This window comes from Fulmarus glacialis, unplaced genomic scaffold, assembly GCF_000690835.1.
Source record: "Fulmarus glacialis isolate BGI_N327 unplaced genomic scaffold, ASM69083v1 scaffold18254, whole genome shotgun sequence".
Classification (NCBI taxonomy): domain Eukaryota; kingdom Metazoa; phylum Chordata; class Aves; order Procellariiformes; family Procellariidae; genus Fulmarus; species Fulmarus glacialis.
In genome coordinates this window covers 74,523-102,238 of record NW_009207625.1, presented here as the reverse complement: position 1 = coordinate 102,238, position 27,716 = coordinate 74,523, and the positions used below count along the sequence as shown (strand labels likewise).

The 27,716-nt window shown below is 38.7% G+C and overlaps 1 protein-coding gene across 1 annotated transcript in view; it reads left to right on the top strand.

Moving 5' to 3' along the window:
* Positions 1-27,716, top strand: part of RFTN1 (raftlin, lipid raft linker 1) — an 89,898-nt gene that overhangs the window by 11,009 nt on the left and 51,173 nt on the right. Inside the window, exon 2 of the mRNA XM_009576200.1 lies at positions 18,726-18,912. Coding sequence (XP_009574495.1) covers positions 18,726-18,912 — 187 coding nt within the window. The remainder of the gene's footprint in view (positions 1-18,725; positions 18,913-27,716) is intronic.

The window sequence follows — 27,716 nt, the reverse complement described above, 5'->3', positions numbered from 1 at the left end:
CTCTTTCCCACAAAAAAATGCAGCAATCAAGATGTCTGTCAGCCTTGTGATGAGCTGTAACATCCCTAGCCCAGGCTCCCTGCCATAGCTTTCCTGCTGCTGCACCCCAGAAAACACGGGCGCTTTAGGCTTCTCGTCTGAAAAAGTGGAGTGGAACGCACAGCTGCAGCTAAACAGCAATGGATCAGCAAAAGAGTTCAAGTAACACCTTTGCCAGCTTTATTCTCAGAGAAGATCAACATGGCCCAAAAATTATAAGGAAGTGAGAAGCAAAGGAGGGAAAGTGGGATCTGGAACTTCTGGGGCAGGGACAAAGATAGGGAAAAAACGTGATGGGGTGCTGGTACGGCCTACACCAGGAACATTCCCCAGTGGACCGGCATGTCCAGAGGATTAACTGGAGCAAAAGCCCAGAGCCCAGCTTGGACATCTGGCACTGCACCTACAATGACGGGGAGAACATGAGAGGTCTGCAGGCTGTGTGCTGAAATGGGAAGAAAAAGTAAGTCTATATCCAACATCCAGTGAACAACCCCCCACCCCCATACAATGTGACTCATCCATGGTGTGGGCTGTCTGCAGAGCATCACACACACGGCTGAGAGGGCTTCCAGGAGCAGGACCATGTTGCTGCTGCTGCTCCCCTAAGGGGATATGTGACTGGGTGACTTTTCATGAGCGCAGAAGGGAAGGGCACTGCCCTGACGGTCTTTGCCACCTATTGCTATGTCTTCCAGAAAGGTGGAACAACCCTGGCCTGGACCCATGCTGTCTCCATGGGCATGGAGACCCCAAACATTGTGCATAGTGCCATTGTTGTGATGTCAGCCACTGTGTTCCCCTGTGTTTGGACAGGGAAGGGCTTCACAGCAGCATCTCTGTGTCTGGAAGCCTAAGGGGGCTGTGTTAGTGTGACACTTCATATCTGCTCACTTTGTTGCCAGGATATGTATGAGCACTCATGCATGGTGGGAAGAGGAGACAAGGTCTTCAGAAGGGAGGGGGCATCAAGAGAAAGTAGAGCAGATAAAATAGCGAAAGAGTATCAAGGGACAGGAGGAGCTGAACGCAAACTGAAAAACCTTGAGGGTGATGGGTGACAGTAAAAATGGAGGGACAGATATCATTTGACTTGTTAAATAGGAAGAGAAGACATGGCATTGCATGAGTTTTCAGTGTTTTGGGAGCCTTCCATTGCCGGAGGTGTGCCTTTTTGTTGTGTTCATACCAGTGAAGCCCGGCAGGGACTGCGGCTGTCATTCTGACAAGATTTGCTATCGAGTTCTCCCTGAATAAAAGCCATGGTATCGTGCACAGGCAGGCACATGGTCTGTACTGAAGAAGACAACTTACATTTCTGGGTTCAGATCCCCTTTTGGGTCTGTCATGACAACTTGTTTTGTTTTTTGAATATGAAAGTGACATGAAAAACTTCCCCTGAGTGTGTTAGACTTACTTCATTACTGAACAGGGAAAGGTTACTTTAAATGTTAAAATGCTATAATTTCTAGGAAAGATCAACATTTGAGTTAAATTTTGTTTGAAGAATAACCTGAGAACATTTAGGTAGTTTAAATCTATCATGTCTATTGTGCATGGAAACGGCAGGATTTCTCATTTTCTTTGCCCAGTTCCGTAAATAGGTAGAATTGTTGCTTTAGCAACAAACATAATTGTGACTGCAATTTAAATTAAGGTTATGAATATTATACTCAGCAAAATAATGTAGTTTGCAAACCTTAGTGATTATGTCTAGTTTGCAAACCTTAGTGATTATGTCTCAAGTGTTAACTGTTCTTCAGGTTAGTCTTCTTACGGCATTTGCATGGGTTTTGTGAGTGAATGCCTGACCTGCATTTTCTTTACCTTGATTTTGTATAGGGAGAGGCATTGATCCTATGTCCATGACAGTGCATTATCTACATGAGACCTTTGTTTCTGTTTTGTTTTTCAATGCCTGTATGTATGTGCACCAGTGATAGGTAGCCTAATAAGTGTTCTGTCTGTACAAGATATAAATGTACTACCAAGCCAAATCTCAAATTGGGCCTGGTATAATGCACCTTTTTGCATTAGGTCTCAGTTTAATGCGGCATTCCAGGTGCTTCTGACACTTGCTTGCTGGTTCATGGCCAGTCTGCAGCAATTTCAGAATTCTTCAATGTAATTTCTTGGTGAAATACTGTTTGAACATTACTGTCTTACAACCAAAACATATTACAAAGCTGATAACGATTGATCCGGGCCTCCAGATTGTGGCCTTCTCTTTAAGTGATCAGGCAGTCTGGAAAAATGCTCATGGCTCATGTGGAGGACAAGAACTTATTAGCATTTATTGAGCATTGTGCTAGTCTTGCTTCCAGTTCCTAAGCTAGCTCCTTTGGCACTCGTTCAGGCAAAACCCTGCCATGTGTTGTATGTTTTTGCCCTGTATCTTAAACACTAAATACAAGTCTTAGTGACTTGGTTTCATCTTACTGCAGTTCATACAAATATGTGATATCCTGGACTTAAGAGGAGTCCGGGTGATATAATTACTGCATGAAATCGCAATTTGCTTTCTGTGATATCTAAATACAAGTCTTAGTGACTTGGTTTCATCTTACTGTAGTTCATACAAATATGTGATATCCTGGACTTAAGAGGAGTCCGGGTGATATAATTACTGCATGAAATTGCAGTTTGCTTTCTGTGATACAACTTGCACACCCAGCAAACTCTTGGTTTGTGTGCAGTCATGCTTTTGCAAATGATTTGATGACTTGTGACACACTGTGCTATATGATAAACTTAGGATCAGCAGCAATGTGAGGGGGTTTCCCAGATATGAGGTGGCATATGAGAAATTTCAGCTGAGACCGATGCTTACTCAGCCGCTGTAGCTAACTGGTATGGTTCTTACTGGTAAATGGTAACCCATGCATTGTGATAAGGTCTTGCACAGGAACTGCAAGCTTAAGGCTTTCTGGCCAATTAGTTTTTGCAAACCCTGCTTATTTCATATAAATGGAGCTCTGTTTAGTTGAAACTGTAAAGAACTCTCAGCTTCCTTCCTTCCTTCTCCCCCCAAATAATCATCCTCTCAACTTGAGACTTGCACTGATTAGCTACAGATTCTTTTTGAAAGAAACGGTCCTTTCAAGGGGAAGAGAATCTCATTAAGCCTTTGCTGTGAGCTGCAGCTCTTGATCAACACACGAAAGACAAGCTTGACAGTCATCAGGTGAGTTAAGAACTGCAAAAATACTACCTATCTCTGTTAAACAGTCATCAGTTGAAAGAGTTTATCTCAGTCTGAGAATACCGAGGCTTTCGTGTACTATGTGGCACATAAAAAATTAAAGACATCAGGGATGTGAGAAGTCCTAAAGATGCCATGTGTTTCCAAATGAAATCTGAAAGAGAATCAGGTATGAGGTTTACAAATAAATAGATGGAATTTTGAGAAAGTTAGAGATAAGCCAAGACATGGTTACTGGTGAAATATAAATAAACAGCAGTCTGCTGCTGTAGTTCCTCGGTTGCTAAGCCCTTTATTGGTGTTCTTTTATTTGAACAATTGTTTCCTGAATTTCTTAATAACAGCTGATATAAGAATTGACAAATAGTGCTAAATTGCATGGGTTAATTCACTAGTAATTATTGTACAGATTATTAGTAAGCAAAAAAAATTAGCATCTACTTTTATCTCAAATCACAAAACAAAAGAACGAAAAGAGAATGACAGAATAAATCATCTTTTGTTAAGTTATTGTCTCATAAAGTTTGGAACTCTGTCAGAATCACTTTTTTGTTTTGTTTTGGTTTTGTTGTTTATTTACTAAGGAATGCTCAGCTCAGATGCAGCATCTGTCTTTCTCTGCAGTCCTCCTTCTACCCTGTTTTTCCAGCTGGGTTGAATGCCTTGATGAAGCCTTTCAAATGATCAAATAGATAAAATTGTACATATTCTGTGGGATTATTTTCATTGTTCTTTACCACATGTTCACTGAATAAAATACTTTATAATTGTAAGACTTTGTTGTCAAGCTGCACTCTTGCACTACTTGTCGGCTTTGTTGTTTGTTTAGTTTTTTTATTATAGTAAATTTTGGGGAAAAATTGGTCTGCTCATCAACAGATACTTCCAGGGAACCCTTCTAGAACCATTGGTAGAATCTCAGACCGTTTTATCAGTGATATTTCATTATTAGCCAGTAGCAGGTCTGGCCTTTCTTGACCTAAAAGGACTTAGAAATGATTCTTTGTTTTGCAGAATACGCTTGGGAATGGAGAGAAGTGAAAGTGTCTTGAACGTGGGCTGTCATGTGATTAGAAGTTAGAGCCACATGAGACTGCTTGTGACCTCTCTTTGGGTTGCATTATTAGGAACAGTGAGAAAACAGTATTTGCCAAGGCGTAGAGGCACTGTGCTTTGCACACTTTCACGGGTTTGCTCCTGAGGTATTGCCTGTGCTAGCAGTGGCTGACAAGAATAATAGTGAACAGTTCTGTTGTATGCTGGCTGTGAATATGCATCATCATACACCACTGTGCCACTTATAAAGTTTATTTTATATTCCTTGTAAAGGGAACTAAGAAATTAACCTGTTTATTTGCTTCTGTATTTTATTATTTAATCAGTAAGAATGTGCATTTATGAAACTAATTTTTTGATGTCACTAACCCGAAAGGGATCCTATCCAGGGGGTAAGGAAAGGCTTAGATCTTAAGATTGTCTGCATAATGCTTTTTAATTACCACCTTCATACCATGAAAGAATTCTGTCCCTGTTGGACAGGACATCTGTTACATCTTTATTGCATATACTTACTACTTTGGGATTACATGATAATAACTTCATTAACTCATTCTTTGGCAGCTTTGAAGGTAAGGTATCTCTGCTTCTTGCCTTTTCATTTCCAATAAATGTTTTAAATACAGCACTTTTTCTGACATCACTACACTGAGAAATAAAGGTAAAATGATGCCTTCTCATAAGCATTTGGAGAAATACTTTGCTACTCTTTGCAAACAAAATTGCAACAACAACCATTTTATTGCAAAATAAAAAAAAAAATTATAATTTGACTTTGCTCTTTCCATTCCAATGATGCTTGAATTTGTGGTCGTTTTCCCATGACCCATATTAAACAATAGATTTGCATGCTATCAGTATTACTGTGTGGGAATTCTTCACTTGAAAACAGAAACTGGCCACATTTTTCTGAAACGAGGGAGTAGGAGTTCAAATTCTGGAGAGTGACAGGAAAATTTGCTCTAAGCAAAAAAAGCAGGTTTTTTTGCCAAGAAAAACTTTTTTCTTTAGTAGATCCATCACCCATGCTCTAGCAGACTTGCTTAAAAAAACAAAACAGTACTTTTGGGAAGTGCTTTGTTAACTTTTAACAGCCTTTTCCACTACTCTTTGGCTTTCTATCAAGCGTTCTTGCCAATTTGAAGTGATGTGGTGTGTTTGGCAGTGACATACTTCTTTTAGGTGCCAGTGGTGAACTATTGCTTGCTAGTCGTTTTCAATATTCTGTGAAAGCCTTATCGCTGTTAAATATACTGTTAGAGGTGTTACAGCAGGCAATATCCCATAGTACCTTTTGCAGGATTTTCTTTTCAGGTCCTTATTTTTGAAGGATTTTTTTTTTTTCAGAGGGTTTGGAGGTGGTAGTGCGATGGGTTTTTCTGTTTTGTTTCTAACCGGTTTCCTAGGGAAACGAGAGTTAAAAAAGGCTCACAGTCTGTCTGTCTCGTTCCTCCAAATAATTATAACCGGACAATTTCAAACCAATTTGCTAGAAATTTTTAAAGACAATTAGGCTGCTCCTAATTTTGTGAAAGCAGGCAGTTGGTTAGAAGACAGAGACCTGTGTTGATCAGGGAAAGGTGAGGAGAACTAAGCCACACGCGCACTCCTTCGTGACAGCTCGCTGGACAGCATTGCTCCAACATAGCCACAGAATCGCTGTTTCTTGTCAGTTTGAGGAATCCAAGGGGTGGGAAGAAAAGAGAAGAGGGGAAATTTGAGGCTGTGGCAGCAGTGAGTTTGGAGAACAAAAGCCTCATCAGTGGGAATCACTCTTCATTACCTATGCTAATGGAAAAAAACTTGCGTAGGAATTTGTATAATAGCACTATATATAGTGATACAGGTAGCAAAAAGTCAGCAAAAAGTGTTTTATCTGGTACTGATTTTAATCAGATCTTTAATCACCTTTGTGTACCAATAGAGTTGGCAAATCCAGTAACACATTGACTGTAAAGTAGGTCCTCTTTGGTATAGCTGTAACTCTCCCTTACCTCATTTCTAAAGGACGTAATTGCCTAATTCGTTGCCAAGTAACTGATCCATGTGGTGGTTCTAGCTTTATATGTTTCGGAATTAGTTTTAGTTCATGTGGTCATTCTAAAAATCATAGATGGGGTAATACATGGCTCTTCCACATGGCAAATTAATCAGGAACTGTTGGGGAAATTGCTTGATAGGGATTACTGCCACCCTGTATTTTCATATGTTGCCACGCAAGTCTTCACATGTTAAGTATGTCATCGGAGAGAGGGTTTCCTGTGACAATTTTAAACAGTGAGGATTTGGATCACAAGATCTTCCTCTTCAGGCCTGTTTTGCTGCAAATACCAGAAAAGCAACTGGACTGCTCCCTTGAATGCTATGAGGTAGCTGAGATCTCCAAGTACAGCTCAACAGTGGCATTGAGAGCAAGTCTTGTGAGGGTGGTACGAGGTCTGCTGTGACAGTAAAATTTAAACGCTGCTTGTGTACAGACACAGACTCTTCACATGAAATTCACATAGCCTAACAGAGGTATTCTTACAGTTTGCAATGTTGGGATTATATTCCCGTTGTCAATACAGCTGAACAAAAAATAGAAGTGTGGGGCAGGAGAGCCGAGAGGAATGGTAGATACTTTCTGAGAATGTTTTGCATTTGGTTTTGCATTGCAGTTCCCCAAGCAGGCCTAATGATTGGAAATGAAGACAGATCTAATTTACTTTTTATTCCTTTTTAAAATTCAGAGTTTTCCTGGAAAGTTCAATGGCGTTAGATGGATCAGTTTTGTTTCTGTTTATAATCTAACAGCTGTTGTGTGTTCTGGGTCTTGTATAGGTGCCCATGGAAACATTTGTCTTAGGATCACTACAGGGTAATGTGTTTAAAAAAAATCCAAACGCATTATATTTCCCTTTCCTCTGAATTTAATTTACCTGCCCCTGAATATCTCCTGTTTATATTGAATTTCACCATGTAGCATTCTCTTACCCAACTTTTTCAAACATAACCAAACCTGGGGCCAAAATCTAATTGAGAATATACCTTCAAGTAACACTGCTTGCTTAGTTATACAATGCATGTTACATTTTTGGCTGCTTTAACATTTATTTAGTTTTGCCAGTAAAGCTGAAAATAATTTAACAGACGTTCATGAAAAATTACAGGGTTTCCCAAGCAGGGGAATTTGATTTAAAGGAGTACCAAAAGAACACTGAAAAATTACACTTTATGTTATCTTCCAAATGAAAAACATGCATAATTTGGAAATGTCTTCTCTTTATCTAAAAAATAAAATATTTCAAGCCAGGAAAAAGATAAAAAGATGAAAGTCATTATGATACTTCACTTATTCTAATTTAAAATATTAAGTGTTTAGTATGTACCATTGCCTTTTGAAGAAAAGGAATGTTACTAGTTGATGCAGTCAAATGAGAACATCTAAAATAGGGTAATATATGGACTTCAGTGACAGGATTGAAAAAAAATCAATTTCTAGCTTTTAAAAAAAATCAAACAAACTTGGCACACAGTATCATCCTAAGTAAGATTTTACAGGAAAGACTGAAAACACCTATTACGACAGAAAGGGAAAATGCATGTGAAACACTGGAGATTTAAAGTGAAAGGAAACAGAAACCAGCAGGTAACATTTGAATAAAGCCTTCAAGCATTTCTAAAGCTATCTGTCCTTTTCTGTATATATACTGCAAAGTGCTGTGTATAAAATATATACAGGCATGACCTGCCAAGAGGATTTTGGTTTCCCTGGAGACTATCAGTTCTCTGTTGCACAGGTTGGCTTGGGGAATAAGAGCTATCTTGATAAATCCAAACCTTTCTTCCTGAGGTTATTGGATATGTCAGTGAATTTAGATCTTTGTGTTGAAGGCTGAATTTATAAAATGCAAACTTTTAAATGTTCTCTCTAATTTCCAGTTATTTCTCCTGGCGTGTACTTATGATACGCAGCAATTATCTTGTGAATTGGGGGGAAAAAACCTCTTTATTGTAATACTTTGATGGCAGTTTTATCTTCTTGTTTGTCTGAGTTGCGCCAAGTCTCTGATTTTAATCACAATTTTCAGTGTATCATGAAAAATGTGTGTCAGATCATAGTGCGTGTATTCAGGCACAGTTACTACTGTTGACTTCTTTCTCCTCCCTTTTCCTTAAATGTTTTGGAATCCTCTTGACATTTTTCAGTTTGGAAGCTAGGCTTCAATCAGATGTGTACTTATTAACTATCTCGTGAATATGGAAGAAAATTCCTAATATAATACATGCAACCTACTTTGTTCATCTGTGCTTGATTAAGAATAAAAACAGTAATTTCAAGGTTGTTCTCAGTTGGTTTGGATGGAAATACGTAGATTGATATATGAACCTTTCTGCTTTTTAAATCCTTGAAGAGTCAGCACATGCAGCGTTTTATTGACAATAGGATATAGTGATATGGAAAGCTTAGAAATGCTAGATTCCATTTCAGGGGAGATTTTTCTCATCTAGCAAAGTATACCATAAAATGAATAAATTCTGCATAATTTGGAAGTTATTAAAGTAGGCAATTTTTTATACTCATCTGAGGATATTATCTGTGCTTTTTACAGTTCTTTTACTGTGGTCCAAGTTTGCTTATTGTAAAATTTGCAAAGAACCCTGTGATACTTCTTTGTTACATTCTGCAGTTCTAAAATCTGAAATGAAAGTTTGCCAGAAATATGGAAGGAACATCAAGGGGAAGCATAAAACAGAGAGGAGCAGAGGAAAGGGAAAAGGAGGGCGTTATGCCAGGAAGAAAAGACATATATGTATTAAAATGTATGACAGGGAGAGAATGAGAAGATTCTGTAGGCTGCAGGGTTAGCTGTGAAACTCGCTAGTGTTCATTAGTGTTGCTGCTAAGAAAAATGGCGAGCACATTAGTTAGAGAGGGGTGAAAGCAAAAAGGTGCATCAGCCCTCCAAATTATATGATGCCATCAACTTCTAAGATATGAGACGATCTCTTCAGTAAGTTTTACTTCCTTTTCCCCTTGGGTAGCTCCTCCTTCCCTCCCTTTTAAAGTATTTGATTACTGGTTACTTCCTGTGAGGGGACATAACTTGCTGCACCACTGGTGGAAGTGATGGGAAGTCCTATTTCACTACTTCTTAAGCTGTTAAAACGAATGGCATTCAGTGTTTGACTTTGGCAGCTAAGGTATTGCCATCAGGAGATTAACTTGGTATCTAAAGGCTTTAGGGCAGGGAACCAGTACTTTTTTGGGGGTTGGAAGTAGATGTGAATTAGCATGCTGGCCCTTCCTGTAGTTCAGAATTAACACCTTCTCTCCTCTGTAATTCAATGTAATACTTGGCTTCTGGAGCTTGTACAGATAACAAGTCTGTATGAATAAAATATTGCAAATTTGAACACTTTCTCCTTTTGGTTAGACATAATTGGAGTTTTCTTGGATTTGTGAAATGTAAATTATCTTTGTTGTCTCTGTGTTTGGCCTGCATCAATTTAGGAAGTAGAACCAAGCAGAAGGGACGGACAAATAAAAAAATACCATTTCAGAGAGCTGCTCAAGTACAGAAGGGATAGGATTTGGTTCTTTTTTCTATGCACAGTTTAAGTGAGAAGTCCCTCCCCTTTTTCGTCTTCTTTCATTTTGCTTTTTGCACAGTCATTAACTCTCCTTGTGTCTAGTAGGTGGTCTTAATTTTGCCCATTTTGCATAATTCTGCCCACAAGCTAATATATGTAAGCTGTGAGTCATTTAAGAAGTGCTTGTCAGTTTATTTAGGTAACTAAACTTCTGTTCAGTGGTTGTTTTTTTCACTTGGTGGAGGTGATAGCCTGGGTATTTCCTTTTTTCTGAAACACCAAAAATGAAACCATCCCATGTATAATCACATCATGTTTGTGGCAAACATGCCCAGTTCTTAAGATATTTATCTTATGCTTGCAAGATACAGAAATTAAACTTTGAGTGGACAACAAACAAGATAACTCAAAGATGCAATGAGATTAGACGACACAGTTGATTAGACGAAGTTGTCTAATCTCATTGCATCTGTGAGTTACTTGACTGATGCACATATCTACTATTCCCTAAAGGAAAGAAAAGAATGTTGGTGTTTGTGTGTGTGTACATATACGCACAAATATATGTATGCATGCATATATGTATACATATCTATATACACATACTTATATACATACTTTCAAAGGGTATATATGCAGTTTCACAGTCTTTCTGTGGTTCTTCCCCTCTCTGCCTTCTTAAGATACAGTGCTTTGCTTTTGGATATTTTTAAGTTCCATTAATACATTTTCATTAAAAGTAAACACTAGGAGCTTACTGAACAGTCATCCTTCATTTAAAGTCCTGATTTCTCTTCCATATTCATTCTTGCTTTCTTTGATAGGGACATTTATTGTATTTGTCTTGAAGATTGAAAGAAAAACCACTGAGAATGTCATTTAGCATAACCAAAAAAGCAACACGACATACTAACATCCAGTGTCTTGCCTCTGTCAACGGCCTGAACAGTAATGCACCCAGACTGTCTGCCTTGTCTTCAAAATTAAGGAATCTCTGTATATACCTCATGGAAGTTCAAGCTCTATTAGAAAGGAAAAGAGACTATAGTACAGCTTGTATAGTTGTTACTCTAAAAGCTTGAGCTTTTAACTCATTACATTCTAGCATTAGTGTGTTTCAGGTAATTAAAGCTGTCCGATAGTGTCAGAAGCACCATATATTTTCTGCTAGGTTAGTCGTACTGCTTTAGCATTTGTTTGGTAGGTTTTAGTCCAGAAACAATTATTTGGAATTCACAAAACTTGCCAGAAATCTGTTTACTGCTTTGTGTTCTTTAAGTTACATTGTTAGTGGGTTTGCCTTTATTTTCATTGGAAGTACTCCGATTCTCTGATAAGTTTTTGTTGTTGTCATTGACAAGAAACTATTTGTGGGTTGCATGAGGAAAGAATAGTTATAGTTAAGTGAGAGTAACATGACTGCATTGTTTTGCCATGCAAACAATTTGTGCTGTGTAAAAGAGAGTTCCTTAGTGTTTGTAACGAAGAATGAAAATTTGCAATAGATGCCTTAATATTTTTTTGTTTGAGATTGACACTGGTTGGAAATAACCGTGTTCTCCCAGGATCAGTCAGTAAGTGTTTTGATAATATTCAAGTAACAGTTTGCTTTCTGCTCTCCAAAGTAACAAATTGGCCTTAGCAAGCCTTAATAGTTGGAAAGGATGATGATCTGGATTCCTTCAGCTGTTCCAAACTGACTGCTAAATAAGTCAGTGAAAAGTGCCTTAAAAACTTTCTTATTTATAGTACAGAAAGGGGATCTTTTCCAGTCTGTGCTGCATCATTAGACAAAAGCCAACACTTCCCAAAAAATTTTTACCCTGCACCTTCCTCCGGGTGAATTCTGATGTTCACCTGCCTCTCTGCAAGGAGCTGCGGTACCATTCAGCCCACAGGGCCCGCACAGATAAACCCGAGGGCTTTGGCAAACCAAAAAGAGACCTGACAGGATGGTCCTTCATTTAGCAGTCAGTGTTCAGCTTACAGAGACTAGCTGCTGGGAGCTGCACTGGTTTGTTTGTGTATCCTAATTGTTCTGAGTGTGCGCCTTCTGTCACTGCAATTGTACCTTCCAACAAGAAATCACAGTTCCAGTAATACAGGTAATTCCAAAATTTCAAGTGGAGTGAAAATTCACAGAACCACCGAAAACATGCTGCTTGTTTAGCCACTTTGATCATGTAAAACATTAATGCATTGCTTATTTAAACTTCTGAACATTATCCAAATGAAAAACTTTGCTGCATTTGACATGTTCCTATGAAATGTTTTAATGTAGGTGAAACTGCATCTTCTGACAGTAAACTTTCTAGTTAAATTTTTTTGACTGGCCCTAATGCAAAAACAATGTTTTCCTCTACTAGAACTTAGTCTGCTGTAGATTTGATTTCTTTAAATTAAATTAAAGTTGCTGGAAAGGAATTAATATTAAATTAAGAAATGGCAAGCCTCATACTAAATAGAGGAAGCGTGCTTGCTTTGGTATTCTACAAAATGATCAGGGCTGTTACAAACAATCATAAACATGCTCGAGAAGTGCCCTGTGTGAAAGCATGGGAAATTTTGTGGACGTGGGCCAGATTTATGCATTTGCTCACACACGTGCTCGGTGATACACTCTCTTCCCACATTATTGTCTCCATTCGTTGTTGCTATTGAGTTTCCTGCCAGCAGACATGCAATTACGACCACCTTGGTGGGATGCGTGAGGCACAACAGAGCGAATTAATGCCGTTTTCCGCGAGGTGGTCACTAAAGGCAGGAGGTAAATAGGGAGATCTGTTATAAGGCCCTGCAGGATGTCAGTGGATGGTGTTGGGGTTACCGTATGACCGTAATATTGCTTGTACCTTGTTTTCATCTTACATGCTCGTTGCTAGATCCGTTAAGGACCATAGGCGCTAATACCCGGCCACTATCCAGATACTTTCAGGTGGTCTCCTACGTGCTCTGCAGAGTGCAGGAGGGAGGTTGGGGTGCTTTAGAAAGACAGCAGCAAAAAATTCATGCTGGGTAGGGAGCTGCGTGGAAGTGGCGAGTAGGAGTGACTAAGTGTGTAGCGTGTCTGAATGTTTGCTCCTTTCTGGCTCACGGGCACAACCCTGCTCGGGGGCGGCTACCTGCCTTTGAGCCCGCGGCGGGGAGAGGGAGAGCGGTGCTGCGATTGCTCGTGTGGCCCTTCTGTCGGCCGTCTCCCTCTTCTGAGGGCTCCATAAACCCTGAGCTCTCCTGGGGAGGAGATGTGAGGACATCATCCCTCCCGTGGGTCACCTGGAGGAGCTGTAGCTTTGCAGAAGGGCCTGCAGGGTTTGCGGTGCTGGAAGGAGGAGGTACGAGGAGGGGCATGAGTGACTCCGTAGCTGGCTGGCCCTGGGTGCCTCGAACGGGAGCGGCTCGCAGGAACGACCACAGGCTTGGGAACGGCCTCATCCTGCGCTTTGAAAAAGAAAACAGTTACGACTGTATTTCTTGAAGGGTCTAAGCCTGCTGATGTGTGTTAGGCCTGATGAAATAGGAGTATTGTGCTTGCGGCTACCAGGGAACTGAGTTGCTGCATCACTTAATAGTCTGGGTCCGGTGAGTTTGCCAGTCTTCCTTTTTTTGTTTTAGACCCCATTATACACCACATTTTGGGCATGTATTGGTGGAAAGTGCTTTTTTATGCACCCAGTATAGACAGAGAGCACATACAATCTATGTACACACCAATTTGATCTTTGGTTGTTTTAATGCAAAGGAAAAAGGCTTTCTTAATGTTTCATAATAAATTGAGGAACATTACTTTGAAAATGCAGATGAACGTGAAAACTTTTAAAGGAAACAGAAACTAGTTAAAAGGAGTCCAATATTTTTGTGGAACATTTTCATGTGTAATGTGAACTGTCATTAAGGGCTCCATCAGTCTTCAACAGCTGTGACTGGGATAAGAGCATAAAAGCTTAATTGGGAAAACATGTTAAGAAATGAAGACCAAAAAATCCCAACATTTAATTTTTTTGTTGGAGTATGCGAACTAAGTGAATACCTAACACAGGATAATAGAAATCTAGAGTAGAACTGTATGCTTGTCCTTTTAAATAAAGTATTAAGGATAAGCACTGCAAAACTGACCTAAATTCGACCCTGAATTTGACCATGTCAGTAAAGAGAAATTAAATAAATGCCATTTTGGCACTTGACATTTTATTTTTCCTGGAGCATAGCTATCATTCAAGTAGAAAGAAATTAAAAAACAATAAAGTTTGTTTTGACTTTGTCATGAATGTAACTAGCAGGAAGGGAAAATTGCTGCTTATCAAATAGAATAGAGTTAAAAGCATCTGATTCTGTTGAGTATATATTATTATATAAAGATGTACTGTAGCTGATGCTTGTTTTTATTAAGCATGGGCTAATAGATGAATCCATGCTTTATTTTACAGAGCATAATATACCTTTCTTATTTAAAAGTGTTGGGTTATAGCATCTCAAAGGTACCCAAATCTATTGTTTCAATATAGAAAAATTAGCCTACTTGTTGTAGATAGTTGTTGTAACTGTCTTTTCTCTTAATATTTGATTGGGATACATACACCTACCATGGACCATAGCGCAGTTGTCAGAGGTCATATGAGATGCTTCAGTTTGAAGCTGGTCGGTGGCTGTTTGATCTCTGTGGTAGCAGCCCTGGATGATCCACTAGGAGGGAAAACAGATCTCCTTAACACAGGAGGAACCAGTTCTCCTCAATACCTGTCTCCCCAACCATATTTCTCAGCCTGCTCTCAGTCCCTCAGGATCCCTGTGGCAGACTGCACCACCTTCCTCTGTTTCCCATAAAGTGCTTTTTGGAGCTGCAGAGATGACTCCTTTCAAATATACATGACTCAACCTGTAGATTTTTATGTCAACTCAATCCTTTTACTGATTTTTCTGTGGCAAGATGGAGACAGTGTGAGTGTTTGGTCCGGTTTTTCCATTAGCAGCAAAGAATGCACAAGTCCCTAGACCCAGGAAAGTCACCTTACGGATATCAGTTGTGTTACACAAACTTCCTTTTCTTTTTAAAGGATCTCTAAGCTGTAGTTTTCTGTATGTATCCGGGCATTGCTGGAAGTGTTTTCAGCTTCAATTATCAGTCAGGCAACAAACTAATTTGCCTGGTAATCAGTTCCAAAAGAAGCCAGTACTTCTATTTCCACTTCAGCCTTAGCAAAATTGAAAAACACAGTATGTGTCATTTACAAGTTTCTTACACACTCATCTAGATGTAGACAGAATAAACAAAGGAATCTTTTGAGGTCAGGTTGTGAAGTTCAACAATAAATAAGGAAACATGGAGCAGAATATAAAACTTAGAGCTAACTGCATTTCAAGAGCAACATGGAGGCTGCTAAAAGAATTCAGGTTTAACTTTTGGCAAAATAGAGGCTTATAATAAGGACTGGAGTTACACAAGATTTTATTTGGTTTTTCATTTGCTCTTTTACCTTACACAAATCCCTGTTGTACAAAATTTTGATTTTCCTTTTTCTTTTGAAAGTGGCATGATTAGAATTCTCTTTAACAACTAAAACAAAAGTTTTAATGGATTTTATTGAATGTTGTGTAAGGTTTTCTGAAAATGTTAGCATTTTTCTAAGGTTGATCAACAACTGGTTTCATAAATTAGGCATTTTCAAGTAGGTTGAACCTACAGGTATGCACCTTAGAGGAATCAGCTGAAGAAATAGTTGAAATCTTATCCTTTAAATTTGAAGTCTGTGGAATGATGAATGCGACTCTCCAGGAGGGTGTGATGTCCTTTGTCAGCCTACTTGTAAAGAGCACGGTATGATTGTTAGCCTAACTTAATGCCCACAAAGATACTGGAACAAATAACTTCTAAAATATCCAGAGGATGATGAGTAGCAGGGATTTCTGGGGAGGAATTTGCATCACACTAACCAGTCTGTCTGTGGGAGAGTAACAAGAATGCACAGCACAGGTCTGTAGACCCAGGAAGCTCATGTAGACCTTGTGGGCATCGTTTGTGTAACAGGAACTGTCTTTTCTTTTTGAAGGATCTCTAGTCCAAGGAGAAGTTAGCAGTAGTTCAGCATCAAACCGAAAAGGTGTATTGACTGTAAGGCTTAAAATGGTTCTGTCCAGAGTCTGTTAAAATTCGCCGTTTTCATTAACTATTCCAGCAATAGACTGCTGAGTATGTTTATTGAGGTTTGCCGATCTGAGAAGTGCTGTTTGCACTGTGGAGGTCAGAATCCAGAACAGCCCTTGAAAACTGAAAGAAAAGAGCCCTAAAATTCACTAAGGGCAGGGACATTCGGCCACTGCCAAAAGAATTTCTTCTTTTTTTTCCCCGCAAATGTTGTAAACTGACATGGGATGTATAATAAGCTTGAAGGAGCTTTTCCATTCTACAAAGCAGTGATGAAGCTTGTGCTGGATCACTGTAGTGAGGCTTAGGTACTATACTTGAAGAAAGATGTGGACCAATTGAAGAGAATCAGGAAGAGAACCATGAAAAATTAATTTATAAATCTAGAAAATACAAGGGAACAGGAAACATTGAAAGGACTGAGTTTATACAGTCTAAGGAAGGTGAGATTAAGGCGTGATGAGTGTTAGGAATTGTAAAATGCTGATGCAGAAAAGAAATATTCCAGTAAGGAAGTAGCAATCTTGAATTTCAGAGAGGGAAATTTAGGCCAGATGCTAGGAAAAGGTTTTGAATAGTAAGAATAGAGAAGTAATGAAACATGACTTACGGGGTTTGTGGAATCTCCATTACTAAAGGTTTTTAAAAATAGGTGAGAAAAACTGTGAGAAATAGCTAAACTAAAACTGATCCTGCCTCTAGGTAATAGGATGGACTAGCTGGATGATCCCTCCCAGCTCTTAATTTTCATTACCTTTGTTTTTAATCATCAAGTGTACATCCCAAGGCTCCAATTACATGCATTTTCACACTTTCCCCTGGTGTTTAGCTTTTAGGAGGAAGCAATCACTCTCCCATGTTAATGACTAGACTTTCTACTAGTTTTACCAAGGCATCCTCGGAAGAATCCAGATACTAGGTTCATATGCAAGACAAGCATCAGTTTTCACAGATGATTGTTACAAATTGGAGCACTATTACTAGAATTAACATCACTGAATAGTGTTTAGTCATTCCATCGTATACAAGTAAAACCCTCACTTAGAAAGGTATTCTGGCTTTCATATTCTTTTAATTAATTAAACTATTTGCTGCATAGTCTAAAATTTTTGGAGTCTCTGAGCCCACAAAAGGGAAAAAGTAGTTCTAACATCTGGGTTTCTTTCCCCATTTTGATCCCCAGTAGGGTCCAGTAAGTAACAGTTGGTTTTATTATTTATTATGCATTATTCATTGGGGCATCTCTTTTTATGACTGAAGTGATTTGTATGCTGTTGTAGAAGGTAGAGCCCTATTGTCTGTCAATGTACACGTTGCTTGGATTTCTCATTTTGTTTGCAAAAATAATAAAAATTCTGCATCTTACAGTTCTTGGTCAAAAACTCCCATTGTCCTCTTCTGGAAGATGGTCTTATATGAAGAAAAAGCATACCAAGCACAGCTATTCTATTATTATTTAAATTATTCCTCTGTATTATTGGTTTTGAATATTTATTAGTTTTTTGATAATCTCTTTCATTATTCATAAAGGGTAGCCACAGAGTTTGATGCAAAAAGCAGTACAATGAAACCTTATTTTGCATAGCTAGTGTCTTTCATACAAACTGTTCTCCAGTGCTTTTTTTTAACGAAGGCCTGCTGGGAACCTCCGTTGTGTTTCTTGCAACATCCCCTCTTATTGGTTTCAGTGGGAGGGGAAACCATCCAGCACCTCACCACCCTGTATGCTCTAGCATGGTTAAGGATGAAATAATAAATATCCCCTGAGAGAGATGGAAATGAAGAGGCAAAGGTCAGGAAAGAAAGATGTCTTTTCACATAAGATATGAAAAACACATGAAGAATTACTGACATAGAGAGAAAGAGAATGGAAGGTTGTTTTAGGTGATTTATGGGATTTTCTTTTGAAGCCCACAAGACTCCAAGGAAATAAGGGCAATTGCTATACTGACTGCAGTATCTGTGTGTGTATGTTGAGTGTCTGACAGGAGTCAGCATCAAATGCTTCACAGGAAGGCATAAAACCCCACAGTAAGCAGGTTGGGGAAGGATTATTTTCATGCACTAGGTCTCATCCTCATCTCTAATATGTATTAGGTTTGCTTAAACCCTGAGGTATAAGGTTTAGTGTCTATTCTAAAAAGTTACTCATCACTACAGGTATGCATTGCTCTTAGCGTTCTTGTTATCAGTGTACAAAGTACTCTTTAGGCATATTGGTAGATATTCAGCCTCAACAGCATTTTGTATCAGTGATCTCTTAGTCTGATAATACAACTTTTGTGTAGATGGATGCTTCTGTTTAATGCTTTTGAATTTGACATGTTCTACGTTTTTCTTGTTTTATATTTTTGACTCATGGCTCGCTGTCCTTAACTTGCATTACTGTGACGACTACTAAAACTTAAAATATCTTTTGACCAACTTCCTTGTTTTTATTAAATCCTCCACTTCATCTCTGCCAGACTATGTAGTGGATTTGGCATTTTAATATATCTGACTTCTTGTTTAATTGCACCAGTCTCCTGTGTGATAAAAGTCCTTCACAAAGACAGCCTGCTTAAAATCTGAAATACAAAATGGGCCCCAGGAAGGGTCAATTTTTGTATTAATATTGTAGATCAGCGTGAAGCTTGCTTGACTCTGAAGAGCCTGGATTTTAAAAAACATGATAGTCCAGTGTAGGATTATTGACCAATTTCTTTTTGTTTCCAGCCGAGCTGCCAGGATCATCTGCAATCAAGCTCTCCTCCTTGCGTGATCTTCCAGCTCAGCTGCAAGAATTGTACCAGCAGGGCTTCGTCTTGGCTGCTGTCCACCCTTTCGTGCAACCAACTGATGAAGAGGAGAAAACTCCCCAGGAACAAATCTTCAGGGCTGTGCTTATCAAGAAAACAGAAAGGTAAAGCACTTACAGTGAACTGGGATAAAAATAGACAATGTGATTTCCTGCTGTGTTTTGACCTACATCAGGAAATTATAGCAGAGTTTACTGTGCAGGACTTGATTTTTTTTTTTTTTTTTTTTTTTTTTTTGTGGGCTTGAGTAGGCTTAACATGTTCTTCATGTTTACAATTCATCTGCAATTTGGCAGACGACTTGGAGAATAACAAGTTGAAATATGCTCTGTATTTTGGGATGTGTTGTCATGAGAGGCAAACAAACAAGCCCTATGCTTGACAATTTGTGAGGATGATCCCATTGGTACCCTTTAAGAATTTATTAGATTAAATTAAGACAGAAGAAATGTTTGCTTAGAAAAGGCATATTTTGTGTTTAGATGGTTACAGTTAATGCAATTAATTTGAAAACTGTAGTACTAAGGCATACCTCTTAAATTTATCAGTAGACTTGAGGCCCTTCATTCCTCTAAACAGTACAAGTTCTTCTAATTTTTCAATCAGTGCAAACTCTTTAAATAAAAAGATGACTCTTCTGCTTTGTTCAGTCTCTTAAAATGTGTTAAGAATATTTTACGTAATCAAAGTCTGAAGATGAATAAACAGGAATATTGTTCTTTTATGTTTTAATCTGATTTTTAAAAAAATCAATAGAATGTGCTGTTAAGTAGTCCAGAAGGAAATTAAAATCTGAATACTTAAAACATATATTTATGATTTTTAGTGATGTTTATGATTTAAAACATAATTTAACATTATCTGACCACCCACAATTCTGCAGCTACCTGTGTTGTTGCAGCCATTCTGTGCAGTTTTCTTACATTAGTTGCATTCCTCAGTCTGCCCCTTTTTACAGTGACCTATACTGAAAGCTGGGGGATAATTAAACTTCTTTTGCCAATCCTAGTCCCTCTCTTTGTGCTGATGCTTGAAGGAGAGGATGTAACTGTTTTAGACACCTCTTTAAAACTCGAGTAAAACCACCATTCAATTTGCTACAGCCTGGTAATCCATTGGTAGCAATTACAGACAGGGTTGAACTTCAGTTTGTGACCTAAGGAAAAAGTTTTGGTTTCATTACCAAATATATGTAGGCATTAGGTGTTGCAGGCAATTTTAGCTTCTAAAATAACTCTCAATTTACCTTGACTTGCTTTTAGTTTTATTAATTCAGAACTTCATGCTGGCTTGCCTGATATTATTGTTTAAAGGGTTTCCAGTTTTATGGTCAAAACATAAAATGTTTTGTTGAACAGTGGACTTCTTGAGTAATATTGGGCTGAGCTTGCTTGGTTTTGGGGCCTTCCTTTCCCTGCAAAATACCCTGCTGCAAATAATGAAAGTATTTACATGCATGAGTTTGCAATGTTAAGTAAGCACTTAAGCACTTCTGGATTGGGGACCAAGGATTCAGCAGCTTCCAGGATTGAGCTGTGAAGACACGTCAGGGAAAAGCAGCATCCTTCTCGGCAGAGTGACATGGTCTTCAAGCCAGAGCACTCAGTGTGTCTCGTACTGTATCCAGTAGTTTACATCTGTGCAGAATGATTGTGAAAGAGTACAAAATCTTAATTGCCTACTCACTCACTTGGGTGCCAGTGTTTCACACACTTTAGACAGCTGTAAATGACTATACAAAATTGAAGACAGTAGAAAGTCTTGAACCAATTATATTTCCTTTTACATTCACGCTCCATTTCTTTGCATTGCGTTATGTGTCATTTCTGACTGCCTAGGGAAGCGGAAGAGACTTGATGCAGCGGGAAAAAACAGACAAGTACCAGAAAGGGAAATGACATCAATTTGGTATTTCGTGTAGTTTAAATGTTCCCAAGTTTGGCTGAGAGTATGGGAGAAGCTGCTTCCATAGTGTGTGGGTGCAACGAGTGTTTGCATTGCCAAGCACAATAAAGGGGGATGGGTGTTGCACAGATTTCAGATGACCATGGCTTGCATAGAGACCAGCTGTATTTGAACCGTGAGTTTATCCCATTCCACTAATAGCTGGGGAGAAAAAATATGCAACAGTAGGAAAAAAAAGACATACTGTTAATTTTTTTAATTAACCTTTCTCATTACACTGCTGATAAAGAATAAATGATACTTTTTTCACTGAGGACTGTCAGGTCTCTGGCATCTGTAGGCTGTCTCTGTATAAAACAGTTGAGCTCTTGGGTAGAAGTTAAGGTCTGCTTAGGATATTTGTTGATCAGATGAGTGTTTATTTCTGTCGTAAGAGTTTAGGAGTATAAGTAGTCCAGCTACAGTTGTAGGATTACTAGTAACATCATTTATGCTCTGAAGTACAAAGTGGTCCCCTGCTGTTTTCTGTAATGGTGGTGCCAGGCGTTCATGGGGAGCCAAGGAGTCATAAAAAGCTCTATGCCTTGGTGTGGGGCCCACCCTCGGGCTTTCCGGGCACTTTCTGCAAAACACCTGAAGCTGTAGCTCCTTTCTTACTGCAGGTGTTTCACCACGGATGGCTCCAACACTATACGCTTCATCTGTCAGTTGTCTGGCAGATACCAAGTGTGGTTTTTCACCTTGCTATTTTTGTTGCCTGAATGGAACAGAAATGAAACTGTATTAGTGCCTTTTAGGTACAGTAATGTCAATTCTGTGTATACAGAGACAGAACTGAACACTTGAATTAGTCTTTAATCAGTGTTGCACCTTTATATGTCAGTTTTATGTTTTAAAATGAATACTGTTGACTCACATTTTGAGGGCTTAGTTTTATAGCACTGCCTTACCAAAGGTAGGAAGAGGCTATACTAGCTGCAGCAGATGATGTGTGTCAGGAACTGTATGCTGCTGCTATCGCTGAGATTTGCAGTGCCTTAATTTGTTCAAGAATAAAATGGAAAAGGTAGTGCTTAGACATGTTACGCATTAGAACTCATGGAAAAAGTACCTATTAGTGTCATTCCTCCGATTTTGCCGTTCTCCTGGAGTTTTAAAATACTCAGTGTGAATTTGCAATGTCATTGTACATTTAAGGTGACCTTTAAAGTCACTACGATAGTTTTGTGTTTAATCTGTACTAGTATCTCTGTGGCTTCATTATCTTAGCTATCTAATAATTTCTGGTAAATAGGGAAGTAGGATATTCCTGCTCTAGGACATTTGAGGAAACTCATTCCTACGATATATATGGAAGCTGTAAATGTTGAAAAGCAAGATTTGTCCCTTGGAAATGTTAGGGAGAATATGAAAGTAAAGGACAGATACTTTTTTTTTTTTTAAAATCAACAACACAATTGTTTGCACTGCAAAAAGTGTCATGTTCAATTAAAAAAACCAAAGTAAATATAGGAGTGTTTAATTCTTTAGAGGCACTGGGCATGAAGGTAGTCAACCAAGTAGCTGAAGGACTCTGCCATTGCTCTCATTAAATTTAGTATAATAAATTTAAATATTTCTCTAGTACCTAATTGCATTGTGCACACTAACCAGTTGATTGGAAGTGGTTTGGAAGTCGAATAGAATAGAGTCAGATAAAGGAATAATAACTTTAATGCTCCTGTGAATACTTTCTCTCTCTTTTTCTCTCTTTAAATTTCAATGGACTTCTTAATTAAAAAGCAATTGACTGTTTTACTGTCTGTGCTGAGTTCTGAGACACTTGGGTTTCTTGGAGAAGGCATCTTGTAAAAAAAAAAAAAAAAAATGCAGAGAAAAATCTTCAAGCCCAGGTTTTTACAGGTTTTTTTTCTGAATGTAGGGAAGGCTCCAGGTGTGAAGTGTAGCCCCTGGCCTGCTGGTTCGCGTTGATTCACACTTGAGAAAAGTTGATTCACACTGATTTACACTTGAAGACAAGAATCTCAGGAGAAGGGATATATGGTGGTACCCTGGAAAGCGCAAACGTGTGACAGCGTATCTCTCTGGTGGAAGGGACAGGGGAAGGTCTGTGCATTTGGGAGGTTCTGGCTAGCGAAGATAAGGAGAGTAGCATGTATGTCGCTTAGGTTCCCCTGAGGAACAGAGATCATTATTTCTTTGAGTGTGTAATAACCTTTCTCTCTTTGCCCTTTTATTTCCATACTCGCTAGTTTTTAATATAACAATCTCTGTGTAGGTGCCTTCTGCACGTTACTTTTTGGACAGCTTGTGGCTGTTGCAGATAACCTGTTCCCTGCAAAGAAATCGCGAAGTCAGCCCCTGAACAAAATTGTAACAAAACTGTAGCACGAAGCTGCTTTAATTTATTCCCAGCTTCCTGTAGTGCGACACCCCTGTCTGGTATCTTAAAGTTTCAAAATTCAATGTAAATTAAAATGTTTTAATTTCCCTTTCTAAATACTGTGCACCAGAAAGCAAGTTCCATTCTCTTCCAGTAGGAAAGATATATGGTCCAGGCTCGTAAACTGTCTGCTTACAATGGTTTTGACATGTTTGCAAGTGCTCCATTTCAGCACAGTAGAGTGAAGCAGGGGATATAAATTGACTTCCAGAGAGGTCTTTCTCTCTGTTGTTCCATCTGTGTCTTAGGACATACCCTTCTACAGGTTTTGCCTCCAATCAATAAAGTAATCAGCAGGGAAACATTGCCATGCAGAAGTAGACTAAGTAGTATAATTTAAGAATAATTTTTTAGAGTAGACTTCTATGTTTACCTCAAACAACTCTGCAGCTGTTTTCCCTTTCTGTAAAATAATGAGGTGTCAGGTGTTCCAGTGATTCACTTGATGAGATGATTCTGATTCTATTTCTATAATTTCCCTATATCCATTAATCCTGATGAAATGCGAACTTTCATCACTTGGCCAAAACTAATTCTATTTATCTGAAAAGGAATTTGACAGGCTGAGTTCAAAAGTTTAATAGTAAAACAGGATTTTTACAGTTGTTTCTTTTTTTGCTGGTATGCAACATTAATTCCAAGTGATTTCAATTAATGGCATCTTCTGAGATATAGCTAAATTTTTGTGTCCTGTGTGTCATTTAAAGTCTGGACTTACAGAAGATGTAGAAAATGGATTTATAGAAAGTCTGGATTTATAGAAAATGGAAAGTAGCATGATGTAAATGCAAAAGATTGAAATGGCGTAAACATGCAATATGAAATGACTTAAGACAGTAGTCGTTGTGTTGTTTCTTTGATGCTATGTTTGCATTTCCAGTTGTCAGTGTCCACTTGGTATTTGCTTAATTATGTTGACTTAAGGGGAAATCCTGATTTTCACACCTGAAAGACCAACTCTTTCACTCTATCTTTTCCTAGTCGTTCTAAACTCCCCTTTTAATAATAGTGAACAGCCCTTCCCAAGAAAGAAGGGAAAACTGTATATACCAAGGAACTGATGAAGTATGAAAAGACAATTATGTTGGGAAGAAGCATCAGCCCCTGGAAATGTTATGCTTTGTGAAGTCTTGGTTTGGTTCTCTGGCATTTGGATTTGCACATTTGCCTTCCGAAGGCAGAGGAAAATGTTTCTAAAAACATACAGACATTTAATCAAATTTCTGATTCTTAGCTGTTTGAGACACCTTCTAGCCCCCAAAAGCTTTTCTTCTCTTCAAGCTTTTTTGAGAGGCACTTGAAATAGTTCTTGCTCTGACTTTGTGTAGAATTCAGTGGAGAGAGCCTTGAGCCATGACTAGTGCCTCTGCCTGGCAAGCCTGACTTTGAGTTTCTGTGGATATTTCTTCATTCTCCGTGTGAAAATTTTTCATGCTACATTTGACCTTCAGTGGCACATCACTGTATAAAACATGCACAGTGGTCTTGAGCTTTCTTGGAGCACGCATTCTGCCACATCAGCTGCATCCCCTGCTCCGATGTCATTTGCAAACTTGTCCCCTCCTCCATATCATTGATGAAGATGTTACACATGACAGGTCCCAGGTTGCAGACCCCTGCGTGGGGACTTCACTTGTCACTGGCTTCTAGACAGGACGTCACCATTAACCATGGAACTGGTTTTTACTCATCTGGTTTTCCAGACTGTAGTACCCTAACTTTCATACAAGAATAGCGTGGGAGCCAGTGCCAAACCTCTTACTAAAATTGCCATCAATGACAGCCACTGCCCTCCCTTCACTCGTCCACAAATCCACTCACTTTAACATCAGAGGCAATCAGGTTGGTCAAGTAAGATTTACCCTTGCTACATCCATGCTGACTGTCGCCAACCCTCTTCTCCTTCATGGGCCCTGAAATGTGCTACAAAAGATCTCTGCAGAAATATAGGAACTCCAGTCAAAGGCGTTTCACTATCAGTGATCTCCTCCAGTGGTTCTGTGATGCTTGAGTTCTGGAAAGTAGATACTTTGCATTGGTACAATATATTTTTAATTTAAATGTAAATGTGTGTGTATGTGTATCTATTTGGTTTTCATGTAGGATTTAGGCTTGAATTTGGCAAATGTCTGACCTTGCCTTCATAAGCATTAGATCAAATACGTTTTGTGTGCAAATGCAGTGTGTGTTGTTGCTCTCAGCAGGCTGATTTCAACTTGCTGAAAAAATAATATTTATTCCATACCCAAGAGTCAACAGATATCTTCCTTTAGCTCAAGGGACAATGGCTTGAGTTTTTAAAGCTTGTTATTTGTTTCAAGTTCAAAGAAATACATATTTCCTTACAACAACTTTTAACATTGACCCAAAATAAATGTTCTTTCATCTGTATTCTCAAAATTATAAACACTGCACATTAAAGATGCTTATGTATCCATACATGCCTGAACTTTTCTCAAGAAACTCTCTATGCTGTCATTAAAAAATTTATAAATTTTACTAACGAATAATATATATTCCAGTGATAAGGTTTCCTATATAAGAAAATACCTAGTGAAGAAAATGCTTAGCTAATAAAGTTAAAACAGTATCATGTGGGTTAGAGTTGAGGTTGTTATGATACAATATACCTGCTTTTATTTTTATACAAAATGGTGTGTTTGTTGGGTGGGCGTCATAAAAACCTATGGGTTTTTAATTGCTGCCTTCTTGGTTTTCAGATAGTCTAGTCTTGCTAGATTTTTTAACCTGGAATTATACAGATACCAACTACTCATGTTAATCACCTTGATGTTGTTTTATTTTTGTAATGTAGATCAGTTTGTTATAAATGTACAGTTATATTTTGAACTGTAGAGCTATTCCTGTGTAGTGAAAAATCTCAAAACTGCACTTATATTCCTAGCATCATCTTAAATAGTCATTTTAGAGTGTTTGCATAGCTTACAAGTGTGCTTTCGGCTTTCTGAATTCATGGGCATGGAGAACTTCAGGAAGATTAGGACCAAATGTTGTCTCCCTCATTTCCTTCTTGTATCTGAAAAGGATTGGAAATCCAGTTTGTAACAGACACCGAGTTGTCAGCTTTAATAGTTACTGTGTAAGTTACTGGTTCTCTACAGCTGGTAACGGTTTATCCACCATGAAATGGTGCTTAACTGCAAACAGCTGTACAGGAAATGACAGCCTACTGAAACAACCATCATAAAATATTTTTCGCCAGTGAACTTCCAATTATAAGTGAAAATCTTATTTATTCTATGTATTTTCTTCTTTTTTAGTGGCACTAGAGGTCCTATTTAGGATTCAAGACGCCACTCTTTTTAAGTCTGTGGTCCTCAGCCTTTTACGTATCAGTAACACTTGCGGGTACCCTCCACCCCCGGCCCCGACGGGCCTGCAAACGCCGTCCCTCTGCGCAGCGCTGGGGAGACTGAAATCCCCTCTCAGCTCTTTGCCACCCCCTGGTTAAGGTTGTCCATGGTGGTCACTGAGGGTACTTTGAGTGACAGAAAAATCCTTCTTCGGGAAAATCAATAAAGATAAACAAACAATGAGATATGTAACAAAGGAAGAAAAACACATGAAAGCCCAGGGTATATAAGATACAGTGAAATTTTCTGTCAGTCTCCACAGTTAACCTGTGGCTGTCCTCTCCTGGGGTGGTGGGCAGGAGACTGTCCTTCCCCACTGCAGGCGAAGCCATGGTGTGGTTCGCACTGTCCCTTCTGTTCCCTCTCAGGTATCACACAATGCATTGTAGTAAGTACAGGGCGTTGTAATCAGTCGGGGTGTACCATCTTCTCTGGTTCATCTTAGCTTCCAAGAAGGGTACAGCCTTACTGTATCCAGGTGTGCTTCTTTCAGGGCTGGGCCATTTTTAATTAACCCAAGGATTTTTTTATTAGAGGAACATAGGTAATAAAAAAACCTTGAATGTTTGCAGAGGAGGGAGGAAGGGAGGAAGATTCAGTTTTCCAACCTAGGAGGAGGAAGAGAAGAGGAAGAAATTGCTGACTGTACATCCAGAAGAAAAGGAAGATCTTTCAAACTGTTGGGGCTTACACATTTTTTTGACTAAACTGATCTCAGCATTTCTCTTTCGCTTTCTGTTGCAAAATATTTTATGATGGGGAAGTGGAAATTAACTTTGCATAAAACCATTGCTTTAATTTTAAAGTATTTTATACAGTGGACTCCCAGTAACTTCCTGTGCTATAAACCTGATAAGAGACTCCGGAGTATGGATTATTGGGTTATTTCTCAGATGATTGACATCAGTCCTTCTTCAGAAGAGAACAGGGGAATGCAAGTGCAGGGAGAAGACTGAAATCAGGAGACCTGAGCTCTGCTTTTGACTTTTCCTCTGACTTCTGTGATCTTGATGAATGTGTGTATTTTGGGGCTCCTAATTCATAGTCTCTAATGATAGTGGTCCTAAAAGTAGTCCCATTAAATGAATAGAACAAAAAATATGATAATTTCTGTGCAGTATAGAATTTACCTGTACTTATATTTAGCTACAGGTATACTAATAATATTCAGAGAGTTTAACGAAAG